At 39.1% G+C, this 12145-nt stretch overlaps 2 protein-coding genes across 2 annotated transcripts; both read left to right on the top strand.

Moving 5' to 3' along the window:
- The first annotated feature begins 374 nt into the window (after nt 1–374).
- Nucleotides 375–4004, top strand: LOC117306478 (PC3-like endoprotease variant B). The gene is made up of 5 exons (XM_033791021.1): nt 375–583; nt 1876–2041; nt 2189–2291; nt 2810–2979; nt 3376–4004. Exons 1-5 carry the CDS (start codon nt 375–377, stop codon nt 3658–3660), a joined length of 933 nt encoding a protein of 310 aa, XP_033646912.1. The 3' UTR covers nt 3661–4004.
- A 375-nt stretch (nt 4005–4379) lies between these two features.
- Nucleotides 4380–11523, top strand: LOC117306479 (PH-interacting protein-like). Its single transcript, XM_033791022.1, has 7 exons — nt 4380–4401; nt 4713–4851; nt 5415–5565; nt 7527–7679; nt 9450–9775; nt 10771–11099; nt 11456–11523. The coding sequence occupies exons 2-5, from the start codon at nt 4730–4732 to the stop codon at nt 9453–9455; spliced, it is 432 nt and encodes a 143-aa protein (XP_033646913.1). The 5' UTR covers nt 4380–4401; nt 4713–4729; the 3' UTR covers nt 9456–9775; nt 10771–11099; nt 11456–11523.
- The last annotated feature ends 622 nt before the right edge of the window (nt 11524–12145 follow it).

The raw sequence follows: 12145 nt of genomic DNA, 5'->3' as shown, positions 1-12145 counted from the left end.
CACTGCCTTCTGTAATAGATCTACCCTCACATTTGTCCCTATTTCATCTAGATGTTCCCCCAGTGCTTTGGGAATGGTGCCAAGTGCTCCAACCACCACGGGGACTACTTTTACCTTCACCTGCCAAATCTTACGAAGTTCCCTGGCCAGGTCCTGGTACTTCTCGATCTTATATTATTATTATTATTATTATTATTATTATTATTATTATTATTATTATTATTATTATTATTATTATTATTATTATTATTATTATTATTATTATTATTATTATTATTATTATTATTATTATTATTATTATTATTATTATTATTAATAATAGTCATATTAATACTATCGTTTGTCTTTCTTCTGCAGCCCAAATCTGACCTGGCATGATCTACATACAGCACATCGTTGTTCACGGATCCCACATTCCCAATGTGGAAGAGTCTGGCTGGCACATTAACGGCGCTGGCTTCCACACCAATGAGAAGTTTGGATTTGGGATGCTGGATGCCGGCAAGATGGTAGAGCTGGCTCTGACTTGGAGACTAGTCGGACCTCAGCAGACGTACTCGACCACAACGTCAAGATATCATAAGTGAGTTTTCAATGTTTCATTTCATTTCAAGACATTTATTTCCGTTCCAACAGAGAAGAAAAAAAAAAACAATGACAAAGAACAGTACTGAGGAGAATTGGAAATGGGGGGGGGGGGGGCATAACCAGAAAAGCCAAAGCTTGTAGTAGGCATGCCCATACAAACAAAAACACAAATGCACTTTTAATACATGAACATTCTAAGTATAGTGAGAGTTGTGAATTTAACTGACTTCAGAGGGATGCACTAGTCTTTTGTTCAAGGCGTTGTTGTTCAACTATCACGTTCCCCTGCTCAACTTTGCGCTGTGCACATTACTTTCAAACGATACCGAGGTCTGTTGGGGAAACTTCCATATATCCACCCCATAAGTTCTTGCTGAAGGGTTTGCGCATCAAAAATTGCCGGTGGAATAGTTGCGAACATGTGTAATAATAATAGTATCGAAGTCTTATATAGCGCACGTATCTACCATAGAAGGTACTCAAGGCGCTGATTATGTACAAACTTTCAGAAAGATAGATTATTGAAGTGATGAACTCTGAGACTCAATTATTTAGCACCTAATAAGGGTTTACAAGGTGCTACGGCGTATACAGCAGCCACAGCAAGGAAAACCTTGGCGAACCCCGTCTCTTTTCGATAAGTACACTGGGTTCGTTTACATGCACATAACAAATGGGACCAACGGCTTTACCTCCCATCCGAAGGACGAAGCATTGGTTAAATGTCTTGCTTAAGGACACAAGTGTCATGGCTGGGGATTCGAACACACGCTCTGCTGATCAGAAACACCAGAGTTTGAATTCAGTACTCTTAACCACTCAGCCACAACACTTCTATGTATGTACACATTTGTAGGCCCAACTCAACAAGAGCGTCTTTCACCAAGACTTGCACTGCACTAGCACTACTGTGGAACAAACTCCTTCTACATCAATCTCGGTAGTCTAGTTGGTAAGACACTGCTCTAGAATTGCAAGGGTCATGGGTTCGAATCCCACCCGAGTAAACTGCCTGTGATATTTTTTTCACAGGACTCTGGGGAAAGTACTGAGTATACAGTGCTAACACACATCTGTGTATGGGTAAAAACCAAAATTAATATTCTCCTTCTGGACAAACAAGACTCACCCTCCATCAACTCATATAAGAGTCAGTTGAAAACAAGTCTTTTTCAGACAATGGAGGGCGCTTTGAGTCATTCAAGCAAACTTATATTAATTTTGTTCATTATGTGACCATCCCAACCTCAAATGCTTATCTTTCGTTTGTCCTAACTTTTTCTCTAGATCAATCCTTCAAGGAATGTCCACCGTCGTCTACATAGATATAAATTGCCCCATCACCAAACTGGAGCACACCATCGCGAAAATCTCCTACCAAGCCCCCCGCCGTGGCGACGTCTCCCTGACGATCTGGTCCCCGCAGGGCACCCCTCCGAGCTCCTCTCGACCCGCAAGAATGACAACACCACTCAGTCAGTGGACGAGTTTCCTTTCATGTCGGTAGGGAACTGGGGCGAGAACCCAAACGGGGTGTGGCGCCTGGAGGTTGAGCATCACCACACCCCACCGGGGGTCCAGTCGCAGGAGGAGGACCTAGCTTCCTGATATTCCGAGGGGAAGTAGTAAGGTGGCTCGATTCACCAGCTTCCAGCTGGTGTTGTACGGGACTAATGATGATGCTGACCTGACAACAACTAACGGTGCATTTCATTCAAATCTCTCTTTTTTCAAGTAATTGCAAAAGAAAATAATGGCCTGGGCCCAATTTCATAGAGCTGCTTAAGCACAAAATTTGCTTAAGCAAAAAAATCCTTGCTTAGTAAAATCACATTACCGGACAAGACTACACTCAATTGTTATACTAAGCAAACAACAGCTAAATACCAGTCACAAGCAATGTATATGGCATGACATTTTTGCCAGTAACATGTGAAAAATAAGCGAGCTATTTTCGTGCTCAAGCAACATTTTTGCTTAAGCAGCTCTATGAAATTGGCCCCTGACGTTTCGGCCCTAGCAGAGTCTTTCTCAAAGACAGTAGGAGGGTTGACTGTGTACTGTGCACATGTAGATGCAGTTTACATCATGATATCATATTTTATATATCTATCATTCAAAACCATTCAAAACCATACTGCATAACATATCAATCAAACCACATATCAATCAAACCACAGTTGATAATAATAAATGGTCAAAAATTTTGTTGTCAATTCAGAGGAAAACCCAGCCGTGAACCCTGATCTTTCAGGACATATTGAAGACAACGTGGTCGTTGACCTTTATAACAAAGAGCAGCTAGATGATGAAGAGATTGTTATTGACAAGGATAATTTAGCCAAAGGAGTAGAAGAACCTCCAAATACAAAACACAACTTGGACGATGAGGTAAAAATTATAATTTTTTAATAAATATCTCTTAATATCTCAAAATTATTTTAATCATAGAGTTAGGTGAGGTTATCTGTAGCACCACGGGAAAATGTTTTGTGAATAGTGTTGGTTCTGAAAAGAACAGGGCCCAATTACATAGAGCTGCTAAGCACGGAAATTTGCTTAGCATGAATTTTCTTTCTTGATGAAAACAGGATTACCAGCCAAATGTTCATTTGTTTCATATTGCTTGTGACTGGTATTTAGCTGTTGTTAGCTTAACTTGAAAATCACATCTCCATTCATAGTGAGTAGGGATTCATGTCATAGCCGAAAACTTGATCTACAAAAGGTAACAAAACCCTTTAAAAATTATCGTGCAAATTTCTTTCTTTTTCATAACTCTAACAGAAGGATATCGACAGTGGAGAATTTGACGGGATCTTGAAGGATCCTCAGGTTCGAGCTCTATACATAAGCAAGAGAGCCGAGATGAGGCGAAGGTTCGAAGAGCGAAAGGAGACGAGGAGGAACGAGTTTGACGACCTGATGACCAATAGGGGCCAAGAGGAGAGATCACATGATCAAGAGATCAGGTCACATGGTCAGGTGAGGTCACATGAGCTGGATGAGTTGAGGAAGGATACGATTAAGGAATCGCAACGACTACTGAAGGAAAGAGATATACGATACTAGATTTTAATGGAATGGGGAACTTTGGGACACTACAGACACCAGGTCATCTTTTTTCCCTTGGTTTTTCTTTTACTTTGTTCTGAGTATGCCCACAATTTTTTAGAACTATAATTGTCTACTGCCACTTAGTCCAACCAACTGACGTATTGACTTTGAAGATGACCTGTCGTCGTTTTCACTAAACTCTTCCTAACTTAGGATTAATCCTAGGACTTCGGACGAATTAAGTTCGGCATCCATAGATGATTTGACACATTGAACCCATTCTAAGTTAGGACGAGTTACTCGTCCTAACTCGCGATTAATCTTTGTACTTCGAGCCTAGAGCGGCTGCAAATGGCTGCAATATTTGACAAAATTTTGCTAAAAAAGAGTTTTCCAAAACATGCATCTCAACACCAATCAGCACAAATTTTCTATCTGTTCATTTACGAAGAAAGGACAGATGGCAAGTCTACTGCAGTTGAGCTACAGACATTGAGGGCGCTATCTTGTGGAGCCAGAAGTCTTTCCTGGTGTCACATTGGTAACCGCCTCTGTGTATTGATAAAGTATTCACGGATTACTTAATCAGAGTACCAGTCACACTGAGTTGTGGCTCGTTGTTTACTTACAATAATAATGATAATGATTATTAGGCTTTATAAGATATGATTTAAGTGAACTTTTGAACAGATCTATGTAGCGCTTTATCACGTTCTTAGGGACGCATCAAAGCGCTCAGTATTTTGTTCCTGCAAGGTATGTGGAGCTACGTTTTGAAGTATGTGACCTCATCTCTTACATAGCACCATCAATTCCCTTACATAGAACTGTGTAGTGGTTTACGAGGCGAAAATTGTCTCATAGAAAAGAGTGTTTCATGTACCTGGATTTTGTCATTTGTTTAAATTTGATTTGCAATTTTTGTCTTTTTAGGTCTTGGATGAAGACAAAAGTTTTGCAACATTCTGTTTTATTTTAACATTGTGAAAACTGTGTTATTCGCCATCTTTCTTTAATAGGATACAGTGCTCTTAGGAATTAAACTTTGATTTTGTTTTCCTTGCCAGGAATTCAAAGTGCACGGATGCAATGGTCGTCTACAAAAAACAGACGGGGGCGATGGACGCAGACGAACTGGTCAAGATTGAAGATACCTCCTCAAGTGAGGATGAAGACCGACCGGCAACGAGTAGAAAGCGGACAGCGGTAAGTTTTGGTTGGAATGAAATAAAATCATGTATCCTATATTTATCCATATAGGACTCCTATATTAAATCTTGAGTGTCGCACATCATAGCAGTAAGTACATGGCATCATAAATTATGACATGTGACACGTGTTCCACCAATCAAATGACAAGGATTGATGACTGTGGTGTCAGGGATGAAAAAATTCAGACTATTATCTGAATTTTGGTTTTTTACCCATACACCAATGTGTGTTAGCACTGTATACTCAGTAGTTTCCCGAATCCTGTGAAAAAATATCACAGGCATATTACTCATGTGGGATTCAAACCCACGACCCTTGCAATTCTAGAGCAGTGTCTTACCAAGTAGACTACCGAGACTGCCCGGTAGCTACAGGCAGGTCAAATCCTATGTTTACCGCAATGATATAATAGATATTAAATTTGCATCGGGGATAAAAGAATATTAATTTTGTTTTTTACCCATACAGTGTGTATTTTGAATTCCGATGCTTTAAAGGCAGTGGACAATTACCAATAGTGTCAACTGTCTTTAACCCTATCATTCTACTTTCTATAGGAGTTTGGTTCATCTCCTGCTAAGCGGATTCGAAGCCTCGCTAGCTACGACACCAAAGCTTGGATCAATCAATGTAAAGAACACTCAAATGCTGTGGAATTGTCAAGACTCTGAGCCCTTCCGTTACTCAGTCGATGAAATGCTTTATCCGGTAAGTAATTATTATTTTTATTTTATTATTTATTATTTTATTTTATTTTACTTTTTACCATGTCAGTTCCCTTGTGGTTTCCATTGATCAATTGATATTATTTGAATTAAAAGATGCATCCACTTAGGGGGATCACTGCTGTTTCCCAGGTTGTATTCTTTATCTTTAGTGTGATCTGCGTTATGCAGCAGTTGCAGGCTGAATGGATTCAGATTGTACAATCTCGATGGTACATGGTCTAGTAGTAAACACATCAGCTCTAGAATTACAAAGGTTATGGGTTGAGATCCCGACCGAGTAATATGTAAGCTTGAGCGGTACCACGATTTTATCGAATATCGCGATACTAATTTGGAAACGATTTCGAAATCGGATCGATTTGGTTTTAAACGAAAAATCGATATATCGCGATATGGATTAAGTATCGCAATATCGCGATGTATTTCCTAGCTGAAACATCTTGCATCCCATAGGTTTGGAGTAAAACCAGAAGAATAGATCATTAGAACACCTCTCTTATGCTATGACTGTCTCTTCTACAACTTTCACTGGGAGTTTGAAGACTGATGATGTCAAATTTAATTAATCGCGATTATATCGAATATCGCGATATATTGTCGGCGATATATCGTGAATAAAATAAATCAATATCGCCCAAGCTTAGTAATACGTTTTTTGTTTTTTTTACTGGACTTGAGAATGCACTGCTTATAAAGTGCTTTACAAACACCGGTGTAAGGGTAATAACCAAATGCTATTCTTTGTGTCCGTTACAAATTTAACATCAATTATAGTTCAATTTATAGCTTTATAGCTTTATATCCCGAATACCTGTTTCAGACAGGCGTGCCAGAGTCCTAACCTATTAGATTAGGAGCGACTCAAGGTCGACTCAAATAAATGTTTGTATCAGACAGGCGAACTTAAAGGTAGTGGACACTATTGGTATAATTACTCAAAATAATTATAAGCATAAAACCTTACATGTATTTGGTAACGAGTAATGGGGAGAGGTTGATAGTATAAAACATTGTGAGAAACAGCTCCCTCTGAAGTGACGTATTTTTCAAGAAAGAAGTAATTTTCCACAAGTTTGATTTCGAGACATCAGATTTAGAATTTGAGGTCTCGAAATCAAGCATCTGAAAACACACAATTTCGTGTGACCATGGTGCGACAAGGTTGTTCTTTTCTTTCATGAATATCTTGCAACTTGGGCGACCGATTGAGCTCAAATTTTCACAGGTTTGTTATTTTATGCATATGTTGAGATACACCGAGTGAGAAGACTGGTCTTTGACAGTTACCAATAGTGTCCAGTGTCTTTAACATAACATTTACATTAGGTTCATCTCGTGCAAGATCGACGTCTGAAACCTAGAAAATCCAGATTCGCTCGGATCGACTGAAATCTTTCTATGCTAAGCGCGTCCAGTTGCTCCGAACTGTTTCAGAAGTCGAAATTTCCATGTACTTTATTCAGAAATTGGTTTGGTGTGACTCTGGAGCACCTGTCTGAAATGGTGTATATTAAAGACACTGGACACTATTAGTAATTGTCAAAGACCAGTCTTCTCATATGTCAACATGTGCGTAAAATAACAAACCTGTGAAAATTTGAGCTTGATTGGTCGTCGGAGTTGCGAGATAACTATGAAAGAAAAAAACACCCTTGTCACACGAAGTTGTGCGCTTTCAGATGCTTGATTTCGAGACCTCAAAATCTAATTCTGAGGTCTCGAAATCAAATTCGTGGAAAATTACTTCTTTCTCGACAACTATGTCACTTCAGAGGGAGCTGTCTCTCACAATGTTTTATACTGTCAACCTCTCCCCGTTACTCGTTACCAAGTAAGGTTTTATGCTAAAAATTATTTTGAGTAATTACCAATAGTGTCCACTGCCTGTAAAATAGAAACCAAACAATTATGGGTCTCTCTTTGTAATCTTATTCCTTGTAGGATTATCGCACCATCATAGACACCCCTATGGACTTGAACACAGTCCGAGAGCAACTTGAAGGAATGATCTACCAAGACCCCATGGAATTCTGTAAAGACGTACGCCTCGTCTTCACCAACTCAAAAAGCTACACCCCAAACAAAAAATCTAAGGTAAATGTTTCCCCTAAAGCTGTTTTGACATACTACTTAATAAATTGAACTCCTGAGGAGTATGCAGCATAAGGCTCAAAATGGGCGTACTTATTAACAATCAATCACACACACCACGTAGATAAGCAGCAGTACCTGCTGAAACATATGATTGGAACTGCCTCTAGCTATCGGGAAATCTCGGTGGTCTAGTTAGAATGACACTGCTCTAGAATTGCAATGGTCGTGGGTTTGAATCCCACCCGAGTAATATGCCTGTGTTTTTTTTTCACAGAGCTCAAGAAAGTACTGAGTATATACAGTGCTTACACACATCGGTGTATATGGGTAAAAACCAAAATAAATAATGTTATATTAATGTTACCACTCTCGTATGAGCTGTGGTAGTTCTGAGAAGAACGGATGATTTAACATCTTAACTTTTGATCAGTATGCTCCGATCATCTTCAGAAGAAGGCGATTCAAGCATGTTGATGAAGCATACTGATAGAAATGTCTCAGTTGTTTTAATAAGTTCTCTACAATGAAGACAAGTGAACTAGATTGTTATATTGGTTTGCACTTGTCCTCTCATAAATTGATGCATGCTGCAATTGTTTGCTGTTGTCGTAAACTTGTATTCCTTTGTTTTGTATCTGTAGTTTTGTCTTGATCTTCTACAATAATAACAGAAGTAGCATTATGTTTAAATGATTAGACGTTTTATCCATTGGCATGCCAGTCACTCTGGGTTTGCACTGTTTTCATCATTTATTGATAAATATTTTAGCTTTTCATTTGGGTGTTTTCATTGCTTGATTCTATATGTTTGTATACTATTGATTGTTTTTGTGTCTTAACAAGTCTTTTATGTGTGTCTTGATACTGGCAATGATTATGCTTTTAATTGTTTTTCAGTTTTCAAAAAAATTAATATCCATGACTTTTTACTATTATGTTTACATGTACATTTCCTTTCCAGTTATACATCTGTTGTACTGGAAGCTTTCAGATTGTTTTTATGTGCACACATTCAGGACTCATCTATTTTATATTGCTTGCTGTTTTCTAGTTTGTGCAATAATTGATTTTATTTCTTTATTACTTTTTGTAAAAACTAGTCCAAAACTAATTGGGTAAAAATGTTATATTTTGGGTTGAACAAAGATTTCCAAAGCATGGCAAACAGGGTTCTCAGTTATTTCTTGAGTCAAAAATTACATTAGGTCTAAATAGCTGTGTTGGCGGTCTCCCTATGTATGTAGACCGCAAACATTAGGCCTAGATAGCTTGGTTGGTAGAGGGCCAGCACGTTAATCCGGAGGTCGCACATTGAAGTCCCGCTCTAGTAAATTCTTCTTTGCTTATTCCAAAATTTAAATAAAACTAGTTTTGACATACTTGCCAAGAAAGTTAGGTTAACACTGATCTAGCGCATTGCTGGCTTGAAATGTTTCTACAATTTTCAATTTTTATTTTAAGTTATGAATATCTTACCTAAATTAATATTTCCAAATGTTATTGAATAATTCTAATAAGAATTTATTTTTAAGTTTGAGTGGAGGTCAAATTACGACAGGCATGACATTTTTCCTATCGTAGTCTGATTTCAAATTTTGTTTTGCCCTTGGGAAAATTGTAAAAACTTATCATTAGATAGCCTGAAAAATTCAATTAAAGCCAACACCATGTATGCATGGATGTTAGCCCTTGCACTTCATAATAAATATTCCTACTTTTTTCCGAGGACCAAATATCCAATTTTTAACGAGTTCCTTTTGAAAATTACAGAAATAAAAGCTTGAAATCGCGCAGGAAATCACGTCGCCCATCCACTTAAGCCTCGTCCTCTAACAGCAAAGCCGTGTCATCTCACAGCGAAGAAGACGAGGAGACAGAGATCCCTACTCGTGCGGGGCCATCCAGGGTGGGGCCATCCAGGGTGGGGCCATCCAGGGCAGGGTCATCCAGGGCGGGGTCATCTAGGGCGGGGCCATCCAGAGAGAACTCAGCCAGCGTCGCCAGACCTAGTACTTCAAGACAGTTAAATGCCAAAGAAAGTCCAACCAGTACCAGACTAAGTGCCAAGAACATTCCGTCCAAGAGTAAAAACTCAGGTCAGTATAAGAGAGGTAAAGACACTGGAAGACCAGCCTTCTCACTTGCTGTATCTCAACATATGCATAAAATAACAAACCTGTGAAAATTTGAGCTCAATTGGTCGTCGAAGTTGCGAGATAATAACGGAAGAAAAAAACACCCTTGTCACAAAAAGTTGTGTGCTTTCAGATGCTTGATTTCGAGACCTCAAAATCTAATTCTGAGGTCTCGAAATCAAATTCGTGGAAAATTACTTCTTTCTCGATACTGCTTCACTTCAGAGGGAGCCGTTTCTCACAATGTTTTAAATTATCAACCTCTCCCCATTACTCGTTACCAAGTAAGGTTTTATGCTAACAGTTATTTTGAGTAATTACCAATACTGTCCAGTGCCTTTAAGGAGGGACAAGTTGTACAAGATCCCTATGCTTAATATTGACACTTAACCACTGGTCTGAGGCCAGTGTTATTAGCGATGGGCCAGTAAACTCAGGACCAGATTTGACTTGTCTTTTTCGATTCAATAATAATACCTCACGGTGTTGAAAACTTACTTAAGAAATAAAACCAAGATGGCTCAGGTCAAAGGCCCAAGTCTGTCTTTTGTAGATTTGTCTTTGTTCAACCCCAATTGTGTAACAACTTTAACATAAAATATAATGGCACCCCTGAACAAAGATATTGACAAAATAGGGACACCGCCAACATAGGGCTAGATAGCTCAGTTGGTAGAGCGCCGGCATGTTAATCTGTAGGTCGTTGGTTTTAATCCCACTCAAGTAAATTCTTTGTTCAACCCCAAAAATCATAAAATATAATAATGATCAAATGTTGACATTGTTGAGTGACAACTTCAGGTATAATAAAACAAGTAATTGGATAAATTTTGCGAATCCCAGGGTGCATTGTTAAAAGCAGAAATAAACACTCGACAGTTCATTGATGAACTGTTAAGAGTTGTTTGTCGCCAAGAATGTCTCATTCACAAACCCATCGTTTAAATTCATTTCAGGAAATCAACGACATTTACAAAAAGCGTTGCAGAAAGAGTGAAGAGGCAAACGAAATCCAGCAACACGAGGAAAGATGATTCGGGAGAAGAAAGTGAAGACCAAGACGAGAACAGTGAAGAAGAGGAGGAGGAGGAGGAAGAAGAAAATGAGGAGGATGAGGGGGAGGAAACAGACGTGGAGCAAGAAAAGAAAGATGAAGATGATGAAGATGATGAAGAAGATGAAGAAGATGATGAAGAAAATGAAGAAGAAGAAGAAGAAGAAGAAATTAAACCATTAAGACCAAAACGAAACGGGATGAGAAGAAACGTTGCTACAAGAAATTCTGGTAAGGGAAAGTTAATTATTTGTTTTGGAAGATTGACTAACATGCCTGTGATTTGTTTTCACAGAGTTCGGGAAAGTACTGAGTATACAGTGCTAACATGCATCGGTGTATATGAACAAAATTAATAAGATTGGGCTTAGTGTTCTTCTCTTAGTCTTCAATAAGGAATTCAGGTAAATGGTTATCAAAGGGAAATTAAACCTATGTTTTTTATCCATTACATTGTATTATTTTTCATTTAATTTTTATTGTATCTTTTTCTTGTCCAGCTCTTGACTGCTTCGTCTTTTTCACCAATATGTATTAATGTTGATTGAATTGATTTGAAAACTGTAAATGTGAATTTGACTCCGCAGGTTCTAACTTGAGCAACGGTCACATGAAGCGGTACTCCACAAGAAATCAGCCAGTAGTAAGCGACAACGAAGAAGATGAAAAATGAGGAGGAAGAGGGTTCGGACAGCGAAAATGGCAATAACGTGTTAGACGATGCGCATAACCATCGAACGCGGTCTGACCGATCAAGAGCGAGGTCCACATCAAAGCGGAAGAGCAGGAGGAGTACAACAAGTCCGGAGGCGATAAGTCGACGATCTAACCGAGTAAACACGAGAACGAGAGGACGCTTCAACTCCAGTGATTCTGAAACGGAGACTGTCGCGATGACGAGCTCGAGCCGCAAGCCTAAGACTCGTAATCAGGGAAAGCAGACTGTGATTTATAGGGACCTGGACGAGGAGAGCGAGAATCAGTCGTACGACAGCGAGGAGGTCTCAGACGATGTGGAGGAGGATGTCGCGAAGACGGTGTCCAGTCGAGGGAGAGTGCGACGGTTGACTCAACGAGCAAGATTAAGCATTATGGGAGAATAGATCTTCAATCCACACCAAAACGGACGTTTTAATAATAACCATCACCCTCTGCGTCACTTCTCACTCCTTCCCGCCCTCACTCAAATGCAGGCCTGTATGCTTCGCTTTTGAAAGGGCACCAAGGCATTTTCACCTTGGTAAAGGGCGCCCTTTGAGGAAATTGTAAATTTCTAC

Source organism: Asterias rubens, unplaced genomic scaffold (genome assembly GCF_902459465.1).
Source record: "Asterias rubens unplaced genomic scaffold, eAstRub1.3, whole genome shotgun sequence".
Classification (NCBI taxonomy): domain Eukaryota; kingdom Metazoa; phylum Echinodermata; class Asteroidea; order Forcipulatida; family Asteriidae; genus Asterias; species Asterias rubens.
This window is presented reverse-complemented; position numbering and strand designations above follow the sequence as displayed.

What these genes read in the sequence shown, in the direction of transcription:
- LOC117306479 (XM_033791022.1), top strand. Translation starts at nt 4,730, where the DNA reads ATGCAATGGTCGTCTACAAAAAACAGACGGGGGCGATGGACGCAGACG. An exon ending in CGAGTAGAAAGCGGACAGCG is followed by an intron (nt 4,852 to 5,414) that starts GTAAGTTTTGGT and finishes TACTTTCTATAG; the next exon opens with GAGTTTGGTTCATCTCCTGC. An exon ending in TCGATGAAATGCTTTATCCG is followed by an intron (nt 5,566 to 7,526) that starts GTAAGTAATTAT and finishes TATTCCTTGTAG; the next exon opens with GATTATCGCACCATCATAGA.
- LOC117306478 (XM_033791021.1), top strand. Translation starts at nt 375, where the DNA reads ATGATCTACATACAGCACATCGTTGTTCACGGATCCCACATTCCCAAT. An exon ending in CTCCGAGCTCCTCTCGACCC is followed by an intron (nt 2,042 to 2,188) that starts GCAAGAATGACA and finishes AGGAGGACCTAG; the next exon opens with CTTCCTGATATTCCGAGGGG. An exon ending in AACACAACTTGGACGATGAG is followed by an intron (nt 2,980 to 3,375) that starts GTAAAAATTATA and finishes TAACTCTAACAG; the next exon opens with AAGGATATCGACAGTGGAGA.